General features: G+C 42.1%; 2 protein-coding genes across 7 annotated transcripts in view; one reads left to right on the forward strand and one right to left on the reverse strand.

The window, feature by feature from the left end:
* Window positions 1-18,313, reverse strand: rbbp5 (retinoblastoma binding protein 5). Of its 4 annotated transcripts, none has more exons than XM_014167727.2 (14): window positions 18,072-18,313; window positions 16,994-17,019; window positions 14,606-14,778; window positions 14,255-14,395; window positions 13,742-13,904; window positions 13,446-13,555; window positions 13,126-13,245; window positions 12,728-12,881; window positions 12,452-12,523; window positions 2,709-2,826; window positions 2,559-2,628; window positions 2,194-2,441; window positions 1,909-2,106; window positions 1-810 (listed from the first exon to the last, which is right to left on the reverse strand). In XM_014167727.2, exons 3-14 carry the CDS (start codon window positions 14,746-14,748, stop codon window positions 758-760), a joined length of 1,590 nt encoding a protein of 529 aa, XP_014023202.1. In that variant the 5' UTR covers window positions 14,749-14,778; window positions 16,994-17,019; window positions 18,072-18,313; the 3' UTR covers window positions 1-757. The 4 variants fall into 4 exon arrangements, with proteins under 4 accessions (XP_014023202.1, XP_014023203.1, XP_014023200.1 ...); XM_014167728.2 differs by lacking the exon at window positions 18,072-18,313 and adding an exon at window positions 17,946-18,071 and having other exon boundaries at window positions 2,029-2,106; XM_014167725.2 differs by lacking the exon at window positions 18,072-18,313 and adding an exon at window positions 17,946-18,071.
* The window catches only part of LOC106583488 (cryptochrome-1), a 12,747-nt gene continuing 5,951 nt past the window's right edge, over window positions 17,110-23,905 (forward strand). The window contains exons 1-3 of one of the 3 annotated variants that reach the window (XM_045705438.1): window positions 17,110-17,254; window positions 20,718-20,889; window positions 22,614-22,722. In XM_045705438.1, coding sequence (XP_045561394.1) covers window positions 17,206-17,254; window positions 20,718-20,889; window positions 22,614-22,722 — 330 coding nt within the window. In that variant the 5' untranslated portion in view covers window positions 17,110-17,205. Of the gene's footprint in view, window positions 17,255-18,629; window positions 18,902-20,717; window positions 20,890-22,613; window positions 22,723-23,905 lie in introns of those variants that run through there. The other 2 variants (XM_014167722.2, XM_014167723.2) reach the window with 2 other exon arrangements.

Genomic DNA, 23,905 nt, shown 5'->3' on the forward strand with positions numbered 1-23,905 from the left:
TAGCGTCACCAAAATCTAAATGGTTTAATATATATATATATATATATATATATATTTTGAAGGAGTTAAAAGCAGACAAGTTGGGACACACTACACTGCAGCTTATAACATTATTATTTCTGTACAGTCATCCAACAGAGAAAAAGACAGACATAGAGAAGAGGTGATCCTTTACTATTGCAGACTGTTGCTTCCCTCTTCTACATTTTATGTTTTAGTCATTTAGCAGGCGCTCTTATCCAGAGAGACTTAAAGGAGCAATTAGGGTTAAGTGCCTTGCTCAAGGGCACATCGACATATTTTTCACCTAGTTGGCTCTGGGATTCAAACCAGAAACCTTTCGGTTATTGGCCCAAAGCTCTTAACCACTAGGCTACATGCCACCCTTCTCTTGGTCCATTTCTGTTACTAGTACCAAAAACTGCAAAAAGAGAAAGTGTGAATCTGCCATGTTGCTGGAGCATAGAGTTACCAGTCAGGAACTCTCATCCAAACCTGTGATATCATTAGGTCTCATACAGCAGTCTTTGATAGAAGGGAGATAATCCAAGTAACCATGGCAACACAGAAAGAGAGACAGCCCGTGGGTTTACGAAACCCCACAGTCAACAGCCTGCACGATAGAAGGCTGTGATGTCATAATGAGAGTCTTGAGTGATGTCACAAAAATTGTCTTTTGAGTTTACATTTAAAAAAATGTTCTGGTGCCAGTCCTTCTCCTTCCAGAACCACGGGGGGCGATGATGAAGATGCTGGCTCAGTCCAGACCCACAATATCATGCTGTTTGTAGGGCTGTGAAACCAGGCTCCCTGTAGGACACACCAAGAATATCACATAGAATACATAGAAGAGGTCTCATAATGAACATACTTCTTATCTACTGAGGAGAAACACTCAGGACCTGTCCTTGAACACTAAACATTGTCTGTCTTACCTTCTTCCCAGGTACAGAAATTATAGTCTATCAATTTCATACTTTTCCCAGAGCAGACAGTATGGTTAACATGAAATAAACACAGAATTCAAAGCAGAGGCATTTCAGGTATATAATCTCTTACCATAACAATTTTTCAATAATGCAATTTGAAAAAAGATGATTTTAGAGGTGCATTGGAAAGTAAAACATAAATCAAAAGAAGAAATTCCCTCACTGCTTGCTTGCAAGGTTTCACAAATTTATTTTAATAGCAAACATTTGTACATTTCTCCTTTTGAATCACTGATGCAATTTGACCCAATTACATTGCATAGGTCCCAAGGGACCATGAGTTGTTTTTTTACCAACAAAAAATGAGAAGAACTTTGAACACAGCCTATGACAGCTCAGTTATGCTCAACTCTCAGTGTCTTGCATTGTGGTCCAGCAGGATGATTTGACAGTTGTTAAAAAAAAGCACAAGTATACAAAACACCCAAACACATCCAACATAGACACAAACCTGGATATACCCATCCACCAACACACACCTACAGACACACAAGCCCAGGGAAGAGCGAGGCCGGTGCGGAGTGGAGCAGGAAGGGCAAGCAGGAAGTAGACAAACCAGCCGCAGGTCAGGTCAGTATAAAGCCATCTAGCCCCAGGTCAGTCGGCTGGCCGATGGCCATATTGGAAACCAAACAACCAACCAGAAAGCCAGAATCCCAACTAACCCAAACCCTCACAGTGGGGAGAATCTCTTGATTTTGTTTGGATTAGTCCCACCACATTTCAAATCTGTCCCAGAATCAGCTCCTAATCAGCAGAGTTAAGGAGGGTGGGTTGTAGGGTGGGGGGGTTGGGGGCCTGGGGATAGTGGGCGGTTTGGGCCTAGCCGGGCTGCGGGAGCAGATGGCTGGTGAAGCATTGTAGCTAGCAGGATCAGCATAGCTCCCAATGGTGGCGTCATATCATATCACATCCTTACCTGCAGCAGTAAGGCCCCCCTCCGCTCTGCCCTTCATCCCTCCTCCTCCTCCCACTTCCACTCCGTCAGGGTAGACCCTGTCCCCCCTGTAGGGTTTGGGCCTGAAGTCTTTCTCTTTACCTTTGGAGCCTTTTGGCCGCCCTGCCGTCTTCTTCTTGGACTTGCTGTCTCCCTTCACCCCCAGTAAGGGGTGCACCTCTGGGATAGGGGGAGAATACACAAGTCAAATAGGAATCCAATCAATGGTTAAAAATTGTTGTGTGTGTGTGTTCTTCTGACTCTCACCATCACTGGGCACCCCTTGTAGTTCGATGATGGTGGTGGTACGGGCCTTCTTTTTGGGCGGAGCTCCTTCTGAGGATGGCTGTCGCTGCTTCTTGTCCCCGCTCCCTGTGTGGGAAGAACCATCTTCTGCGGGGGCGGTCTGGACGGCTGCATCCGGAGGGGGACCAAATGGATTCTCCTCAGGGTCCTCTACCTCTGGAGCGATGGGCAGGTAGAGCAAGGCCTTGAAGTCTTCTAGCTCCTCATCACTAACACAGTATTATGTTGCAATTACATTTCTATTCAATTGCCTTGCCTTATTTAAAGCTATAAAAGTATCACCATCACAACACCTGTCTACCTTCATCATCATCACACACACTCACCTGCTGCAAAAAGCCACAATGGGGTCAACAGAGGTCACATCCACCTCCTCATCCTCCGCAGCATCCGCACCTGGGACACACACACAATAATAAGTCCCTGACAAGTAGCAATGTCTCTCCATTTATGCACACGTTTGTGTGCGTGTGTACCTGTCTGTTCAGGTTCACTTTTATCCTCGTCTTCTATATCAAACTCAGACTCTCTCTCCTCGTACTCCACGTTCTCATCCAGCTCCTTAAAGTCTGGGGCGAACGCACTCCAGTTTTCCTGAACACAAAATCACAGCATGGAATGAATGAACCAAACCATTCCATTAGGTCCACAACCATAACATCCATCCTCATCAGCAGACCGTTTTGGTTTATGATTCTGGAATCTTGTGGACTCCTGAATGATTCCTCTTTCAACATTGCTTCATGAGTGATTCCACGCCAGCACAGCTCCAAAATATTTTTGGTATTCCAGACTGTTCTTGCAATTCTCACATCTTCTTTGGGAGGAAGGATGTTTAAAGGTAGACTCAGCAATATGACGTAGATGCAGAAAGTAAACAACATAATTACATTTACATTTAGCAGACGCTCTTATCCAGAGCGACTTACAAAATGGTGCATTCACCTTATGATATCCAGTGGAACAACCACTTTACAATAGTGCATCTAAATATTTTAAGGGGGGGGGGTTAGAAGGATTACTTTATCCTATCCTAGGTATTCCTTAAAGAGGTGGGGTTTCAGGTGTCTCCGGAAGGTGGTGATTGACTCCGCTGTCCTGGCGTCGTGAGGGAGCTTGTTCCACCATTGGGGTGCCAGAGCAGCGAACAGTTTTGACTGGGCTGAGCGGGAACTGTGCTTCCTCAGAGGTAGGGGGGCCAGCAGGCCAGTGGTGGATGAACGCAGTGCCCTTGTTTGGGTGTAGGGCCTGATCAGAGCCTGAAGGTATGGAGGTGCCGTTCCCTTCACAGCTCCGTAGGCAATCATCATGGTCTTGTAGCGGATGCGAGCTTCAACTGGAAGCCAGTGGAGAGAGCGGAGGAGCGGGTGACGTGAGAGAACTTGGGAAGGTTGAACACCAGACGGGCTGCGGCGTTCTGGATGAGTTGTAGGGGTTTAATGGCACAGGCAGGGAGCCCAGCCAACAGCGAGTTGCAGTAATCCAGACGGGAGATGACAAGTGCCTGGATTAGGACCTGCGCCGCTTCCTGTGTGAGGCAGGGTCGTACTCTGCGAATGTTGTAGAGCATGAACCTACAGGATCGGGTCACCGCCTTGATGTTAGTGGAGAACGACAGGGTGTTGTCCAGGATCACGCCAAGGTTCTTAGCACTCTGGGAGGAGGACACAAGGGAGTTGTCAACCGTGATGGCGAGATCATGGAACGGGCAGTCCTTCCCCGGGAGGAAGAGCAGCTCCGTCTTGCCGAGGTTCAGCTTGAGCTGGTGATCCGTCATCCACACTGATATGTCTGACAGACATGCAGAGATGCGATTCGCCGCCTGGTTATCAGAAGGGGGAAAGGAGAAGATTAATTGTGTGTCGTCTGCATAGCAATGATAGGAGAGACCATGTGAGGATATGACAGAGCCAAGTGACTTGGTGTATAGCGAGAATAGGAGAGGGCCTAGAACAGAGCCCTGGGGGACACCAGTGGTGAGAGCGCATGGTGCGGAGACAGATTCTCGCCACGCCACCTGGTAGGAGCGACCTGTCAGGTAGGACGCAATCCAAGCGTGGGCCGCGCCGGAGATGCCCAACTCGGAGAGGGTGGAGAGAAGGATCTGATGGTTTACAGTATCAAAGGCAGCAGATAGGTCTAGAAGTATGAGAGCAGAGGAGAGAGAGTTAGCTTTAGCAGTGCGGAGAGCCTCCGTGACACAGAGAAGAGCAGTCTCAGTTGAATGCCCAGTCTTGAAACCTGACTGATTAGGATCAAGAAGGTCATTCTGAGAGAGATAGCAGGAGAGCTGGCCAAGGACAGCACGTTCAAGAGTTTTGGAGAGAAAAGAAAGAAGGGATACTGGTCTGTAGTTGTTGACATCGGAGGGATCGAGTGTAGGTTTTTTCAGAAGGGGTGCAACTCTCGCTCTCTTGAAGACGGAAGGGACGTAGCCAGCGGTCAAGGATAATGGGTCAATTTCCGCAAAAACTATGAGCGTTGAAGCACAGGGCTCAACTTCTCTGCTGTTTTGGTGCACTGTAAACAGCGTGAAGGGAACCCATGCACATGTGAAGACATTGTGTGTGACTGTGTGATAGCGAAGTCTTTATCTCACTCATCTCAATATCTGCGGTGCTGCTCGTGGTAACGTCATTTCGCTGAGTCTACCTTTAACATGCTTTTTACATTTGTATCACAAACCATTTTATCAGACAGAGAGCAGAATTTGCCATCCATCGAGTTAGACTCAACCTTTACTTCCATGGTAATCCACCCAGTGTTCTACTGGATAACAAGCTTTGCAGTAATGATCAATTAGCGGATATTGCAAACATTGAATAGGACAAAAAATTCTATATGTCAATTCCCTTAGCCATAGTAATAACAGGCAATACCTGCTCTGCTCCATTCAGAATCACAAGAAGTAGTAAGCAAGGTGAACCCATCTCACCTCTGCTATTTTTTTTTCTTTTATGGAGCCCCTGGCCCAGGCAGTTCGCCAATCGAAAGAAATTACACCAATATCTCTCAAGCCTACGAATTACTCATTATACGCCGACGATATCTTACATCATTTAGATAAAGTATCTCAATCTCTCACAAACACTTTGAAGATTGTGAACAAATTCAGCTCCATCTCAAAAATGAAAGAAATCTAAACAAATCTGCCTTACTCCCCCTCAAGAACGCGACAGAGGACCCCATCTCTATATATGGAATCCCAATGGTTTATCATTTTAAAAATGTAGGAATAGATACAGTATATTTCCTTCTTTAGATAAAACCATTGCTAAAAACTTCAACAGAAGGCTAAAATCATTTCAATCAGACCTCAGTAGAATGGACTAACATCTCAGTCGCTCTCACCGGCAAAATTTCTATTGTGAAATGTAATACATTGCCTCAGTTGAGTTTTGTGAGTCTCCCCCTTCCAGCTATTGGGATAAAATCCACAGAGCGTATTCAAAATGTATATGAAAATGTAAGAGATCCCAGACTACATTAACAAATTTACAGAGAGGGCATTTAGCATTTCACCCCCCAATTTTGAATTGGTCTAGACATGACTCTTCCTCTCCCTGGCTGAGAACAGAGAGAAATATGGTGGCTCTAATTGCCCTGGAAGATGTGGTGTTCATTGATCTCTCTCTTAAACAAATGTAAACTACGCTTTAGCCCTATTATTTATCACACAATTTCTATTTGCTGCAAAATTGAAAATCTATGCAACTGGGATTGAAATGGCACACCAAGACTCTAATATTTAACAATAATGCCTTGCCTCAATGTGGTATCTATACCCTTGGCGATATCATGGATTGTAATGTTTTGAGGAATGATGATGATGCGGGTGGAGGGGGGCTAGGCGGGGTGGGAGACATGGTTTCCGGGTGGGGAGGGAGGATGAGGGCGGGTGCATGGGGACTGAGGGGGTTGGAGAGCCTTTTCCTTTATTTTCCTTGCATACAGAATATTACAAAACTGTTGATGCTGTTCTTTGTCTTTGTATGCATTTTTCTTCTTTCGAGTGGCAGCCCACAGGTCCAGGAAAGTATGAAATGCAAATATTATAACTGAATGTATGAAAATATCTGAATGAATATGACTTCGAATAGACGACACCATTCTGTATACATGTGGCCCTTCTTTGGACACTGTGTTAACAAACCTCCAAACGAGCTTCAATGCCATACAACACTCCTTCCATGGCCTCCAACTGCTCTTAAATGCTAGTAAAACCAAATGCATGATCTTCAACCGATCGCTGCTCGCACCTGCCCGCCCGACTAGCATCACTACTCTGGACGGTTCTGACTTAGACTGTAAACTCTCCTTCCAGACTCATATTAAACATCTCCAATCCAAAATTAAATCTAGAATCGGCTTCCTATTTCGCAACAAAGCCTCCTTCACTCATGCTGCCAAACATACCGTCGTAAAACTGACTATCCTACCAATACTTGACTTCGGCGATGTCATTTACAAAACAGCCTCCGACACTCTACTCAGCAAATTGGATGCAGTCTATCACAGTGCCATCCGTTTTGTCACCAAAGCCCATATACTACCCACCACTGTGACCTGTATGCTCTCGTTGGCTGGTCCTCACTACATATTCATCGCCAAACCCACTGGCTCCAGGTTATCTATACGTTTTTGCTAGGTAAAGCTCCACCTTATCTCTGCTCACCATAGCAACACCCACCCGTAGCACGCGCTCCAGCAGGTATATTTCACTGGTCATCCCCAAAACCAACACCTCATTTGGCCGCCTTTCCTTCCAGTTCTCTACTGCCAATGACTGGAACAAATTGCAAAAATCACTGATGTTGGAGACTAATATCTCCCTCACTAACTTTAAGCATCAGCTGTCAGAGAAGCTTACCGATCGCTGCAGCTGTACACAGCCCATCTGTAAATAGCCCATCCAACCAACTACCTACCTCATCCCCATGTTTGTTTTTCTGCTCTTTTGCACACCAGTATTTCTACTTGCACATCCACATCTGCACATCTATCACTCCAGTGTTAATTGCTAAATTGTAATTACTTACGCCACTATGGCCTATTTATTGCCTTACCTCCTTACTTCATTTGCACACACTGTATAGAGATTTTTCTATTGTGTTATTGACTGTACATTTGTTTATCCCATGTGTAACTCTGTTGTTTTTGTCGCACTGCTTTTGCTTTATCTAGGCCAGGTCGCAGTTGTAAATGGGAACTTGTTCTCAACTAGCCTACCTGGTTAAATAAAGGTGAAAAAAAAAGAAGAAGTACCTGTAAACCTCTTCTGAAAAAAAAAACCCTATATAAAAAAAGGTTGGTCACAAAACAAACTAAATAACATTCTTTTTAAAATCATGATGAAAGTGGCCCTTTTAGGACCTATGCCTCCTATTTATTTTATTTTTTTAAAGACCCTCTGATCCTTGGTACAGACCAAAGAAAGCCTATTAAATGACTAGTGCTGGCTATGTCATAAACCCTCAAAGTTCCAGAGTGGAATTAAAATGGCTGCCATATTGGCCAGGGAGAAACCCAAATCAGTCTAACTGGAATGAATGGCATTAGAGGCATAATCCTGATTTTCCTTATGCAGGAAAATAAAAGTAAGGCATGTGATATCAGAAACCTAAACTATGGTCATATGATCATAAATCCAGCGTATACAGATTTTAGACCCATTGTCTGTATAAATAGCGTAAAATATATGCATACAGACCATAAATGACATGCCTAGTTAAATAAAGGTTAAATAAAAAATAAAAATAAAGGTCACATTTTTGGGGGGTGAAAAATTGCTTTCCCAAAACTTTAATGCTAATTGCTACACTACAAGCTATCTACCTAGCTAATTTTGGCTAACTTAGTATTGTTGTTAACACCTGGTTAGCATAACAGCTAAACTAAACTCGAAATCATTCAGAATGGTGTCACCAATGGTGTTTCATGATTGCGGGAATCTGTAAACATTTTTCCCCCCATTGTCTTTCCTGCCTTGTTAGAGCAGCCAAATACTCTACAGAAAATAACCGTAGTAATGAATCAACTAGTTTTTGGCACTGTTATCATGCAGTTTGGGGTAGCCACTCAGCTGTTGTCAGAAGAATTAATGTGGTGGTCTTCCAACATGGCCGCCAAGAGGTGTCAACTGCAAGCCCTCTCTCTATACATGCCCCCTGTTAGACCAAATGATCCGTACATGATACAGACATCACCTTGGTGTCATTATACTCCTAATGGTGTGCTCTAAAATATGGAGTATCACTACATTCTGAAATACAATTTTACACATGAATTTGTGTGTAAAACATTAAAACTATTCATATTAGTATGTAAAAAATACTCTACAAGTACATCACATTTCTAGAGTGGGCTCTCTGCTACTTTTAAAGGTATGATACATTTTATGAGCACCAGCAACACAGTGAATGGGTAAATGGATTCAAAGGGAACTCCCTCTGCTGGATAATGACCTATAATGTCAGTTTCTATGTATAAAATGGATAATTTCTTCAGAAGTAGCAGAGCCCGCTCTGGAAATGTAATGTTTTTGAAGATATATTGTTATAAAAATAAAATCAAAAAGGGTACATTTGAGATATTAATAATATATTTAATGTTTAATTAATTTGAATTTTTTTTCTGAATATAGCTATACTATATATTTTCGAGCACGCTATAAGGAGTATGACACCAAGATGTTGTCTGTACCGTAGAATTAGGAATTTGAAAACTAGAATGAACATGAACCTTCTTATGATGGTCTAAAAGTCAGCCATTTTTGGCAAGGAGTAGTCAACAACAGTGTAAAATAATGTATTTTAAGAATTTATCTGCATTGTAGGGGCCAGATTCACATAAACATTACTTACGAAAAAACTTAAGAAGCTGCTTAAGATAAAAAATAAGAAGTTCATAAGATAGTTCGTAAATGCAATTCCTCAAAATGTACTTAGGAATTCGTCGTTTTCTTAGGAACTTCGTAAATATCTTCTTATGTGGCATTGACATTAGCGACGTGCTTGAAACTAATAAATAAGCCTATGTGACAGGAATTTTTACATTTTAGTAATTTAGCAGACGCTCTTATCCAGAGCGACTTACAGTAGTGAATGCATACATTTCAATTCCTTTCATAGATTTTTTTCCCCCCCCCGTACTGGCCTCCCGTGGGAATCGAACCCACAACCCTGGCGTTGCAAACACCATTGCAAACACCATGCTCTACCAACTGAGCCACAGGGAGGCATGACAGGATTTGGCCCACTATTATAAAGTGTTGATATTTACATTTTATTACATTAACTTCTTTGCTTAATGAATCGAGAATAATAAAATAAAATGTCTCGAGAATAAAAATGTTTTAGTTGGCTCGCGAACCATTTATACACACATGTACTGATACTGTATCATATAATAGCACTAACAACTTTCCAAGAAAAACAAAAATGGAGACATTTATTATTTAAAAAAATGTAACCTTTATTTAACTAGGCAAGTCAGCTAAGAAGAAATCCTTATTTACAATGACAGCCTACCCCGGCCAAACCCGGACGACGCTGGCCCAATTGCGTGCTCCCCTATGGGACTCCCAATCACGGCCGGTTGTGATTCAGCCTGGAATCGATCCAGGGTCTGTAGTGACGCTTCAAGCACTGAGATTCAGTGCCTTACACTCGGTCTTAGGCATGCAGTCCTTTATGACAAAGGACTGCATGCCTCATCGCAATTGCAGACAAATTTAAGCTTTCTTTTCCTAATGTTATGACTAGATAGGATAGTGATACTTTAGGCTATTAAGCACGTAGTGGCATAGGTTTATAGGCTAAATCAGAGCCGTTTCCTTTGCACAGGAAAAATGTGGCCTTTGATATTCACTTTAATACACTTTATATGACTGGAGAAATTAGCTGAATAATTTTTTATAGGATGGTAGCCTAGGCCTACTCTACTGACAACAGATCAATAAAAACGACCTTGTCTTGAACGCAACCTTGTAATCTAGGCCTATAAAAAAGGAGTCCTGGCTAAAAGGATTCAGCTTTTGTCAAAAGTAATTTTTGTTAATTTTAGTTAACCTGTTTCCTAATCTTAACCTAATTCTCCTAATCTGTTACGAAATGTCAGATATGATGTTCATTTGACAAAAGCTGGATCCTTTCTAGCCATGACCATGAAAAGGGGAGACAAATTGTAGAATATGACATCCATATAGCTTGGAGGACATTATTGTCCCAAAAAACTCCAGTGGTTATCATATATTCATTGTTCAAGCCCAACAATAGATTTCATCTTTATGTGACACTAAACACCTGAATGAATTAAACAGGAAGCAAACTATTAAAAGCCCTGATGGTATAGGTGACCTAAAGAGGTGATATTCTAACATCAGGTTTGCTTTTCATTTGTTGATGTACTACTGTAGGTTCACCAGTTGACCTTTATCAAGACACCATGTCGACTGGATTCCCACCGTGAAGATGAGCAATGCTACAGCAGCATCTACTTCTACTACTTTGTCCTTTTCCAGATATGAAAGGAGACATCCCTCAAGTATACGAGATGGTTGCTTTATGCTGTGCTTTGGTCAATCTGAAAGATTCTGTTGTGCCATTTGAGGAGGGCACCTTTACCTTGTTGTCATGACAAAAATTCCCTTCAAAATGTATGAATATAGGAAATGTATTTTGGAATTTATAAGACTTGTTTATGATATTATTAACATACTGTACTTCAATAATATTGATGTATGGGTGAAACAAAAATTATTTTGTCATCTCTGCTTTGCCAAGCCCCATTGAATAAAATGTATTTCTTTATACCCCAACTATTTTTCTTTTTTTTCTTTACAATTTAAACACATCTAGCATAGACAATGTAATTGTTGTGTTAGTCTTAGGCAAAAGGTCTTCATTATCACAGTGGCACTTCCAAGTGCCACTCAGACTTTCTTGGAGAAAAGTATCTAGCATTGAACGTGGTGGTAGTAGTAGTAGTTGTGTGTATGTTATAAGCTAAGGATCCCATCTCCTGCTGTCAGACATTTCACCACCTAGATTACAAGGGATCGATTTGCACCAAAAAATGTAATGTCAGCACAAGGCACATACAAAATCTAGCAAAATGTGGGAAAAGTCAAGTGGTCAGAAAACTTTCAGAATGCACTGAATAATCCATGGTATACAAGGACGTACCTTTATTCTCTTGGGACATTCATTGGGACCTCTTCATCTGCAGTAGGGGTTTGACGGCTCTCTGTATCTGAGGACCGAAAACGTCACAAAGAAATCAACTGCATTATACTCCAGTTAGACAGTCCCGAATATTATATTGCTATATCTCTGTATTCAGTTTTCCCGCTAGGGCCTGGAGAATAGTTTCATAATGTCCTCCCACAAAGTGACCTGCCCTATCCAGAGTAGCCAGAGAAGGGAAAGTATCCCTTCTCTGACAGCTGGAAGTGCTAGCTAATCCTGTCACCCTCTTCCATGGCTGTTAGCTAGCTACAAAAGGATTTGGAGTTACAATGATAAATACATTAAGATAGCTAACTAGCTATTATGAAGTTAGCAAGCTGGTGATATTTAATTCACCTAGCTAGTTATACAGTATGTGCAGTTAGCTAAGTAGTGAACATTACGTTAGCAGCTCATTTGAGTTAGCCTACACTAAGTTTCTGTAGCAAGCTAGCTAATAATACATTGTTTTTGATCACTTTCAACATATATTTACTTACTTGAATAGGTTCTCCCACTGCCTCCGTTTTCTGGATCCTTAGAAAAACGAAATAATGGGCAATCTTCCCAAAGTTTCCGGTGGTAGCAAAACACAGCCAGCCATGTGGACGATTCGAGGACTTTCAATAGACTGGGTTCGGTCTTCCATGGCGCTTGGTGCGGGTAGATGATTTGTGACGCAACTGCAAGCCCTTTAAGGTCTAAAAAGTTCCTACATTTTCCATTTTCATCATGATTTTGTCAAAAATGGTTTGTGTTACAGATGTAAAAAGAATATCAAACATCCTTCCTCCCAATGAAGTTTCTATGTGAAAATAGCCAGAACAATGTGACATAGCCCGCTGGCATGGAATCACCCTTCATCGTTGCTTTACAAAGGCAGTGGAATCACTCAATCTGAAGACCTCGCCAATACCAAAAAGACCAGCCCAGCACCCAGACCAGATCCATGGTATAGAACTCAGGTCCAACCTGTGTTGTCTGTCACTCACCACTTGGTTCTGAGCCCAGATGGACACCACTCCGCTGGAGATGGAGGCGATGATTGGCCGTACAGGGTGCCACTGAAGAGAGGGCAGGGTTCATAGGTCAGCACAGGGTCAGGTCAAAGTTCATCAGCACAATGAGTTACTGTTCATTCTGTTAGTCTAAAGACAATTGCAAAAATTATTTCCCCCCTGAAACAAGACAAAAAAGAGAGAATATCTCCAGAAAGAAACCAAGGGGGTGAGGGTGAGAAAGAAAGAAAGAGGTTTGGGGTTCCTTACAGCCACATCCAGCAGTAGTTCTCCTCTGGTTCCATGGAGGATCTTCACCAGGTTACCGATGCTTTTCTCCCAGATGTACAGAGCATGCTGCCGGGCTGAACCAGCCACGATGTACTCCCCATCCCCAGAGAAACAACATCGCTTCCACGGAGTTCTTCAGAGAGATGGGAGGAGAGGGGAGGGAGCGAGGGAAAGAGAAGAGGAGAGAGATGTATCAAAGTGTGCATGTGTGTGGTTTGTGTGCACCATGAAGGTGTGTCTGTGTGTGGTGTTTATATTTGTCCTGTTTTCTATTATACGCATGCGTGAAATGGAAATGTGTTTTTGGCATATCCCAACTCCCCCGTGACTGGGGTCACGCCCAGGGTCAGCCATTATCAGCGGCGATGTGTGTATACCTGTTGACCAGGTCCTGTAGTTTCTGCATGGGCTCTGGCTCCCCGTCTCTCCCACAGGTGAGAATCTCCCTCCCGTCATACACCCTGATGATTCTGTCTGCTGTGTTGATGAGGAAACAACTGGAGGAAGGAGAAGAAGAGAGGAGAAAGAAAAGAGAATGGATCATGATGAGTCTATTGATGAAACTTCAAAATATTCTCCATAAAAGGCCCACAACTACCTTCTAAACACCAGAATTAATTCCCACACAATCATTAGTCCTAGCGCCTTTTCAGCCTTCCCAAACACACACTAATTAGGTCACTGTCAATCCTCTCACCTGCCCTTGCGTGCAAACTCTATGGACTTGATGGCTGTAGTGTTGCTGGTCCCTGTCGTAACCCGAAACGATGCCACCAGATCCTGTGTGTCCGTGTTCAGCACCAAAATCTGCAAGGTCACATCAATGAAAACAATCAGCACACACACACCAAGACACACATACACAACCTATATATTGTTTATAAAGTGCTAAATAGAAAAATAATATGACAAAATATGTATGATTCACAAGTAAATAAACAAGGTTTCAAATCTAAACTGTGCCCACTGCCCCAGCCCCTAGTGACCTCTGACCTTTCCCTTGGCGTTGCCAGTGTAGATGTACTCCCCCCGCCGGTCGAAGGCCGCCACCACGTTCAGGTCGGAGTCGTCATCCACGGGCAGAACCACATGTTTAGAGTCTGACAGCGTCAGCAGCACCGGGGCTGACTTCATAGGACACACCAGGACCTTGTCCCTGAAACACAATGGGAGGGGACAGGTTGGGATTTCAAGGGGTACTTTCCATATTTTTCCATACAAGTATTCCATTATTCCATACAGATACTCAAAGGTCTGTTGAGTGGTACTGTAGTTTGGTGGGTTGAGGTTAGGAGTGACAATCAGTTGGGAAGCATAAGAGGCTGAGGTGTAGGCTGAGCTAAGGTGGAGGTATATACTGAGCTGGGGTACAGATATATACTCCCAGGTGGGTGGGGACAGTACTACTAACTGTAGTTTGATGGATGAGGTTAGGAGTTACAATTATTTAGAAAGGATAAGACTGGGCTGAGGTATAGGACGAGGTAGATATAGATATATACTCACAAGTCTCTGGGGTGGTACTGCAATTTTAGGATGGGCGAGGGGAAGCGGAACCTTTGGTCACAGTCTCCAGTCAGGACGTCCCACAGGGACACTATGTTATCTGTTGACGCACTCACCAGCTTGTGCCCATCTCGACTCCAACTGCAGACACACAGGGAAACGTTTAGGAAGGTTAAGATTCAGAACCACAGTCAATACTCCCCTTGACAAGGGCTCTGGAACGAAATGATGGTTTATGAGAAAATACAAGAAGAACATTTAAGCATATATAAACATGGTTTGCGGATTCTGAACGGTGTACTTGCTGGTGTGCTTGCTGGTGTTTCTTGTGGCCATAGTTTGTTTTCTCACCATAGTGAGCAGACTGGATGGATGTGAGCACTGATAATCTTGGCGATGCCCCGTGTCAGGAAGTCCCAAATGACGATGCGTCCGTCGTTGCACCCCACCGCCAGAAGCGTGCCCCAGCGGTTAAAGGTGCAGGTGAGAGCCATACTGATACAGTCCAGAGTGCCATCTGCCTCCTGCCAATGAGACAGCAACTATGTCAAGACACTCACACAAACAACACACATACATATTTGTATATTGATGTTCTACTTAGCCAAGTTGTGCTCGAACCTCCTGTGCATAGCTAAAGCTTGTGGTCGAGCAGACAGTCTATTGACAATACGGTGTAAAAAAAAAAATACAATTCAACCAAACTTCAAGGGATAATCCACTCACAAAAATAAAATCATGAAACTCCTGTCAATTTGGTGAAAGCCTATGTTCAATAAAAAATGTCCCCATTATTTAACTTTTAAGTGGTCCCTCTGTGAAATTAGGAAATCATGTAGGAACGCGTCATAGCTAGTTAAAGTTACATGGTTCTTGTCAATGGAGATTATTATTCCCTAGCAATTATTCCCTATCACATTTCATAACACTTTTAAAACAATTACCTGCACTCCAGATCGCCAAATCAGCCAATAACATACTTGTCTATAACACATCCATCTATTTATATCGTCATGACAATGTATATATTTAGCTTAGATGTGCTCAACAGTGTACCAAATTATTCAACTCAGTTTCTCCTTCAAGTACCATCTCGCAATGAGCCCTGTCTCTGTCTGTCGGAAACGTGGGAAAGGGCCAAAAAGGGCCGTTGTTGCCACAGCAAAGTACTCTTGCACTCACTCTGGGTAGAGAACTGCAAGTTGAACTTGGTAAGATAAACTCCTGAATTGATAGTGCAGTTTGTTACTGCGACTTTACACCTAGCTAGTTACTTCACATGCTGAAATTGACTTTGCTATTATTGTGTAGCTACCTCATAGGAATTAGTGGTTTGGGGTGGATTATACCTTTAACTTCAAATCAAATTATATTAGTCACATGCACCGAATACAACAGGTGTAGACCTTACAGTGAAATGCTTACTTATGAGCCCCGAACCAACAGTACAGTTTCAAAAAATATGGATAAGAGAAAAGTAACAAGTAATTAAAGAGCAGCAGTAAAAAAATAACAATATAGACAGGGGGGTGCCGGTACAGAGTCAATGTGCGGGGGCACCAGTTAGTTGAGGTAGTATGTACATATAGGTAGAGCTAATTAAAGTGACTATGCATAGATGACAACAGAGAGTGGTGTGGAGAGGGGAGGGGAGGAGGGGCAATGCAAATAGTCTGGGTAGCCATTTGACTAGATGTTCAGGAGTCTTATGGCTTGGGGGTAGAAGCTGTTTAGAAGCCTCTTGGACCTAGACTTGGCACTCCGGTACCGCTTGCCGTGCGGTAGCAGAGAGAACAGTCTATGACTAGGGTGGCTGGAGTCTTTGACAATTTTTAGGGCCTTCCTCTGACACCGCCTGGTATAGAGGTCCTGGATGGCAGGAAGCTTGGCACTACCCTCTGTAGTGCCTTACGGTCGGAGGCCGAGCAGTTGCCATAGCAGGCAGTGATGCAACCAGTCAGGATGCTTTCGATGGTGCAGCTGTAGAACCTTTGGAGAATATGAGGACCCATGCCAAATATTTTCAGTCTCCTGAGGGGGAATAGGTTTTGTTGTGCCCGCTTCATGACTGTCATGGTGTGCTTGGACCATGTTAGTTTGTTGGTGATGTGGACACCAAGGAACTTGAAGCTCTCAACCTGCTCCACTGCAGCATAGTACTTCCTTCATTCCTGATTTGGAAAATTTAGGAAAAGAAATGTTTCTAGTTGCAGGTGGAGCTCCGATGAGGAAATATTCAGAAAGACATTTGTACCAAGTGAGAAATGCCTCTAGCATTGGCGTAGATCGATGTGTGACAAGCTGTTATCTTCATCATGATGTGGACGTGGCGCCTAGAAATAACTAATTCCAGCAAAGATGATGGGAAATGTAAGATGTCTGGCAGCTACAATGGTAAGATAACTAACTCGGTGCAAAAAGTTTAAATTTTAAATCTTTCAGAATATTTTTTGTTATCGGGGTTCTACCGGCAAATATAAAAAATTGTCTAAGACATCAGTGCCTTCCAAATCGAGAATTACGTCAGTATCAATAAGTAAAGTTTGGTTGACAATTTTTGGGTCATATTTTCAATGGACCGTCTGCTATGCCTCTGTAGGTTTGAGCACTGCTTGGCTATGTTCTACTACGATGACTAGAATGAGCATATATGCATAACCATTCACTGTGAGGAAGAGGGCATGTGAGGGAGAGATGTGTTGACAAGTTACAGGTAACATTAGAACAAAAATGGCCTACCTCCGGATAGTTCTGCCCGAACGACTCTGTAGTAGAAAACAAAGAATATGGTTAGCCCATGCATGTACTGTAATGCCTAGGTGTCCCCATTCAGACGGTAACGCTAGCGTATTACGCCACGATCATACCAGAAGTACTTTATTTCCAATGGAACGCTGCGTTTGCCTTGCAGCATTGCGTTGTCTGGTGCATACCTTGGATTTATCGAACGTATGTATCAAACTGTATGTGCAGACGGCTTGGCAGAAATGGTAGTAGAAGGTGAATGTTTATCTTTTGTTACACATATCCAGATGATGCCGAGTACCATTGTGTATAATGACACTATATCTATTTAGGAACATATCCGCCATGTGAGGGAAATCACCCAAACGCTCTGTCTAAACTGTAATATCTCGCTTATGGAAACATTTAAACGTTCCTTTCATTTCAGTGATAATTGTTCAAACGCAAACAATACACAGCAGTGTGCAAATCCGTACAGTAAGTGTATATTTTGAATTGGAAAGATTATCGCTTATATTAGTTAACTTCCAAAGGTTTCTAAAACCGTATCGCAAGCCGTTATGCTAAAACAGATTCAATATCACTGACTGGAATAGGCCAGCTCAATCCGCAGGCTGCAGAGTAAATAGACTATCAAACTACTGTTTATCCTTCTAACGGCAGTGACAGTTCCTCACATACGCAGATCGTTCATTCATTGGCTAACGTATAGTCGTTTCCTGCTATTTGCTGTATGATTTCACCTTGTACCTCAATGTACGATTAACACTAGGGACATTTATTTTAACTATTCACTACTTCTTATTGTTTCTTGAGGGCTAGTAGCGAACAAGCTAGCGTTCGTTATTTACTAACGTTAACTAGTATTGCTGCCCGATTACGGTATCCTCGTTTACGTGCGCTTTTGCGCCCAATCAGTTATTGAAGAATGATAAATGATCATTACCGAGCAACTCTAAATTCATCGCTGAACAATTCTGATACAACGAATATCAAAATAAACAGTCAAGTTGATGTATCCAAAACACTGCTTTATAGCTATGTTGTTAACAAGACCGCGACTGTTGCCTACCTAACGAAGGACCCCAAACAAAGCGATGCTGAAACTGCCCAAACAAAAATCAATTCATTTGTCGATACGGGGGTGTTTTCGTTTAATTATTGTTACTTAGATTTGTGTACGCATGATTTAATCTACTTATTCAAAATTTGAATAAATGAACGTTATACGAAACACCCGCCATCAAGACCGACAGAGTTGCGCTTGTGCCGATGTTCTTAACAAGCCATCATTGGTTCCAGTGGACTCAGAAATTCTACCACCAGTGATCATCCGGGTCTCTCCCAAAGTAACCAATCACATGGTACACATAAAAACAGGGCGGGGTTTCAGATTATCGAAATGTAGGTATTACATGTCAAATAAAAATGCTCAACCCATAATGAAAACTTCACAAAAAAAATAATATGTAGTGCACCAAAAGCCTCTAAATATTGCACAAAGTGTTCCGGAGCCATGCCACAGAAACGTGAATTCATGCCCACTGCGTAACTTGGAAATCCACCAATTGGATACGTCTTTTTTCTAGGTCGCTTATTTGTAGCTTGTTGGGGCGTGTCGCTGGGAGAATAGATATTTCTAACTAGACAGTAAAGGTACTGTGGTTTAAAACATACATCATATCTATTAATATATTTTCTATATCATCTGTTGTTCACTGGAACATTGAGCATGCGCTGTAGCTAGAACAGTTATGAAACTATGTATTGCACTGGTAGAACTGTAACCTGGAAAGAAAACCCTAGACAGTTTAATTTACATTTTGAGAGACCACCCGTGGGATTTAACGAAACTGTCAACGGTAATTACATAAGAGACACATCCTTGAGTACACATTACAGGTACATTTTTGGGATTATTGGTTATCATAACGTATTTGGTGTATTCCCTGTAAAGTAGGGGAACATGTATTACACTTACATAAGGTAAGTGTAATTGACCCGCTTCTGAGGCTGTGCATTGCCAATTAACAAAAAAGTGATGTTTCCTTGGATTAGGTATAGAATGTGTGTTTAAGTGTGTCTGAGTTTTCTGAACAATTTGTGTGCAGGTATGCAATGTATATAATGCGAATGATGCTGTGGTCAGATGCTGTAACAGTCTAGCTGTTATGGTCACCAGATTGACCTACATTGTGAAGTGCTTTAAACGGTCCTGTGTCTGTGTGATATAACGTCTGTTTGTTTAAAAATCGAGAAACTAAATTTATTGCATTTTCTTCATGCCTGCTGATAAAAACTAAAGCAATATTTTGTTATTTTTGGAATATAATATTTTTGTTTGATTTGTCTCCAAAAATATGTTATTTTTTTGTATTATTATTTTTAGTGAGTAGAAGGAAACTAAACTATTTTGGATGGCCATATTTGTTTCAGTCCCATTTGACTGTATACATCATATAAATGCATTATATTATATACACGTCACAGAAATATGAAAATAATGTCATGGTAGAGTTGAAGACAAATGGAAGCGCTGTGAGCATTGCAAGCATTTTACATTATTTCTGACTAAAGTCCACTTTCACTTAGCCGATTAAACTCAACTCCACGATTTACGTTGGAGTTGAGATGCGACTGGTGTGGGCGAATTGATAAAAAAAAGAAATATATATATATACACATAATTTCAGCACCCAAAGAATAACCTGCATTTATTTACACATAACAATGTTGTGTGTAATTGTGAGCTATTCTTTGGGTGCTGAAATCAGTAGTCTTTTTTATTTAAAAAAAAAATGTGACGTTGGAGCTCCAGTCCTCCCACACTCAACTACATCTTAAATCGTGGAGTTTAGTTTAGTCTGCTACTTTCACCTAGCATTTCTTAATCATTACAGTGTGAATATTGAACAGTGCATTGCATTAAATAGTGTAATATGAATATTATAAATCATAATAGAGAGCAATAGTAATGGTGTCTTTTTGTAGGCACTAACTCTGCCATGTCTCCTTGGCAAAAGCCAACAGGGAAGTGAATGGGGTTATTTTACGGTTTTTGGATAACTGCCGAAAATAAGGTATGTGGTAAACACAGGCTTAAGAGATCTTATGTTTAGCTCTATGTGATAATCTTCATCAGCTAACGTCACTTTTTGTGAATTTTTAAGCATTTACATAATCAAAACAAGAATATAAAGTACATAAAGGTTTCATAATTCATAAAGGTAACGTTAGCTGACTGATAGAACAAAACGTATAAAATGTCCTAAACCTGTGTTAACTAATCTCAGACCTTATTTTCGGCATTTGTCACAAAACCCCATTCTTCCCCATTAATTTCACTCATAGAAGATGGCAAGCTCTATTCCAGTGTTTAATTATCAGTTCTCTCTATACTACATCTCTTTAAAGATGTAGTATAACTTGCACCAAAAAATATATAACTAGGTTTTTTTTTTTAAGGTGACCCGTTCTCTATAGCAGGGTTTCCCGAACTTGGTCCTGGTTGGCACGTTTAGTTTTTTCCCCTAGTACTACACAGCTGATTCAAACAACCAACTCATTATCAAGCTTTGATTATTTAAATCAGCTGTGTAGTGCTAGGGCAAAAAACTAAACGTGCACCCGTGGGTCCAGGACCGAGTTTGGGAAAACCTGCACTATGGCACATACGGGGCTTCTAAACATAAAAAAAAAGATCCCTATTTTTCTTCAGTCCCTGTTTCAAATATGGCCAAGAACTCCATCCACTGGTTCCGGAAAGGACTGCGTCTCCATGACAACCCGGCTCTGCTGGAGGCAGTGCGGGATTCAGACACGGTGCGCTGTGTCTACTTCCTGGACCCCTGGTTCGCTGGCTCCTCCAACCTGGGGGTCAACCGGTGGAGGTGAGGCACAACTAACTTATCTATTCATCTATCTATCTATCAACCAACCAATCAATAAGATTATATTGTCCCAGTTGACATAAATGCATTGTGTATGTCTGATTGTGTTATTACAGTGTTAACTATTTAACAGTGTTGTTCAGTGTATTACAAAGTTGATGTTGTAGGCAGGATTGTGGTCTGTTCCATTTCAATTCAAGAAGTGAATTGGAAGTCCAATTGATTGACCCAGACCAGATGTTATAGTGGTTAGTTGTAGTGATCTAGTGGTTCTCAGAACAGCTCCCATTAGACGTTTTCCACTATCTGGCCAAGCTAGAGAAAACAGAAGTAGGCTATGGAGTGATCAGATGTGCCAGTGGAAGGCCTGGATCTTGACATCCATGGATCAGGTAGATGTATGGGCCCAGCAGAGCAGGACTGCAGAAGTAGGCCTATATTGTAATTCTGTCTGCTTTGAAGATATAAGATGTAATTCTGTCTGCTTGATTCTTTTAACTCAGAAGATAGAATAAATACTACTAGGCCTAACTGAATGAATGGCAGGCAAAAGCAACAGCTTCTCTCTACTAGACACGGTTAAGAGAGCATTCATAGTGTAATAGACACAGACAATATTTTCACTTTCTGTACAAATTATTAAGTCCTCTCTGGGGCATTTTTTCTGGCATCCAAAAACCAACGAGGGTAGAGCCAAGGCCTGTAAAATGGCGTCTTCCAGTTAGGGAGACAGGTTAGTGGGCCAATAGAGAGTTAAGTTTCCTGAGTTAGTGGTTGGTATTGGGATGACCGACTTTACAGCAGGCTGTGCTGTGGTGGAGCGGCCTAGCTGGATCTTTAAAACCGCTCAAGCAGCAGGAAGCAGCAGTGGCCCTCAGATCTGTAGCTGGATCAGCCATCTTTTAAATTGAGGAAAAAGTCAATTTGTCCACACCTATACTTTTTTCTCTTTTTTATTCCAATTTTATTTGATCTGGAAAACTCTTGTGAATCGACAGGCAGATAGCAGGCCTACACAGGGTTATCTGGTCTTTGTCCACAGCTTGTTTATTTCCTTCAAAAGGTGTTCAGGTGTTAACTCTGCACAAACACACTAGACACACACATACACACACACCATGTACCACCTGCTGCTCTCCTCTCAGGGGGCTGTTCTGTGGCAGCAGGATCAGAGTTTTCTGTCAATCAGTCATTTGGGATACCACACTGATCACTGAACCATGTAACCGTTGCACACTTTCATTCCAAATATTACTGCTGAAACAGTAAGGACTGAATCTGTGCCAGAATCTGTGCCTCAATGACCATGTTTTTGTGAAATCATGCTTGTTGTGAAGGTGTGAGTGGCCTCTGTGTGCTAGGCTGCTTCTGTTGTAGTCCGCTCTCTCTTGTGGTGGCCTACAGTTATGCAGGTTGTGCCAGAAACCGTCACTGTTATACTGTATATACGATCACCATCTTAATATTAATTATGGTCAATGGGCACCAGTCTGCTTCTTGGAAAGTAATTTAGAGTTTTTATTTATATCCTGGCCCACAACCATGTTCTTCATTCTAAATAATGTATTATTTAGTGGGACTTATTAGGGTTTTATTCAATCATACATAGTGTCAGGTTTAACTCACAAACATGAGTCTCTTCACACTGTGAGAATGCCCATAAAGCAGTGTCCTCTCCTGCATGGCCATATAGTGACGGTTGTCCTCCCACTCCTGTGTTTCAGGTTCCTGCTGCAGTGTCTGGAAGATCTAGATGCAAGCCTCCAGAAGCTCAACTCCCGTCTGTTTGTGATCCGAGGCCAGCCGGCCAACATCTTCCCCCGACTCTTTAAGGTGAGACCCCATCACCCCTACAGTCTTCCCCTCACCCATACGCTCTCCCCTCACCCAAACCCTCAACCCAGAGACAGCAAATTCAGTTGAAGTCGGAAGTTTACATACACCTTAGCCAAATACATTTAAACTCAGTTTTTCACAATTCCTGACATTTAATCCTAGTAAAAATTCCCTGTCTTAGGTCAGTTAGGATCACCACTTTATTTTAAGAATGTGAAATGTCAGAATAATAGCAGAGAGAATGATTTATTTCAGCTTTTATTTCTTTCATCACATTCCCAGTGGGTCATAAGTTTACATACACTCAATTAGTATTTGGTAGCATTGCCTTTAAATTGTTTAACTTGGGTCAAACGTTTCAGGTAGCCTTCCACAAGCTTCCCACAATAAGTTGGGTGAATTTTGGCCCATTCCTCCTGACAGAGCTGGTGTAACTGAGTCAGGGTTGTAGGCCTCCTTGCTCGCTCACGCTTTTTCAGTTCTGCCCACAAATTTTCTAAAGGATTGAGGTCAGGGCTTTGTGATGGCCACTCCAATACCTTGACTTTGTTGTCCTTAAGCCATTTTGCCACAAGTTTGGAAGTATGCTTGGGGTCATTGTCCATTTGGAAGACACATTTGCAACCAAGCTTTAACTTCCTGACTGATGTCTTGAGATGTTGCTTCAATATATCCACATCATTTTCCTACCTCATGATGCCATCTATTTTGTGAAGTGCACCAGTCCCTCCTGCAGCAAAGCACCCCCACAACATGATGCTGCCACCCCCATGCTTCAAGGTTGGGATGGTGTTCTTCGGCTTGCAAGCCTCCTCCTTTTCCTTCCAAACATAACGACGGTCATTATGGCCAAACAGTTCTATTTTTGTTTCATAGGACCAGAGGACGTTTCTCCAAAAAGTACACTCTTTGTCCCCATGTGCAGTTGCAAACCATCTGGCTTCGTTATGGCGGTTTTGGAGTAGTGGATTCTTCCTTGCTGAGCGGCCTTTCAGGTTATGTCAATATAGGACTCGTTTTACTGTGGATATAGATACTTTTGTACCTTTTTCCTCCAGCATCTTCACAAGGTCCTTTGCTGTTGTTCTGGGATTGATTTGCATTTTTTGCACCAAAGTATGTTCATCTCTAGGAGACAGAACGTGTCTTCTTCCTGAGCGGTATGACGGCTGCGTGGTCC

The sequence above is a fragment of the Salmo salar genome, chromosome ssa22, assembly GCF_905237065.1.
Source record: "Salmo salar chromosome ssa22, Ssal_v3.1, whole genome shotgun sequence".
Lineage (NCBI taxonomy): Eukaryota > Metazoa > Chordata > Actinopteri > Salmoniformes > Salmonidae > Salmo > Salmo salar.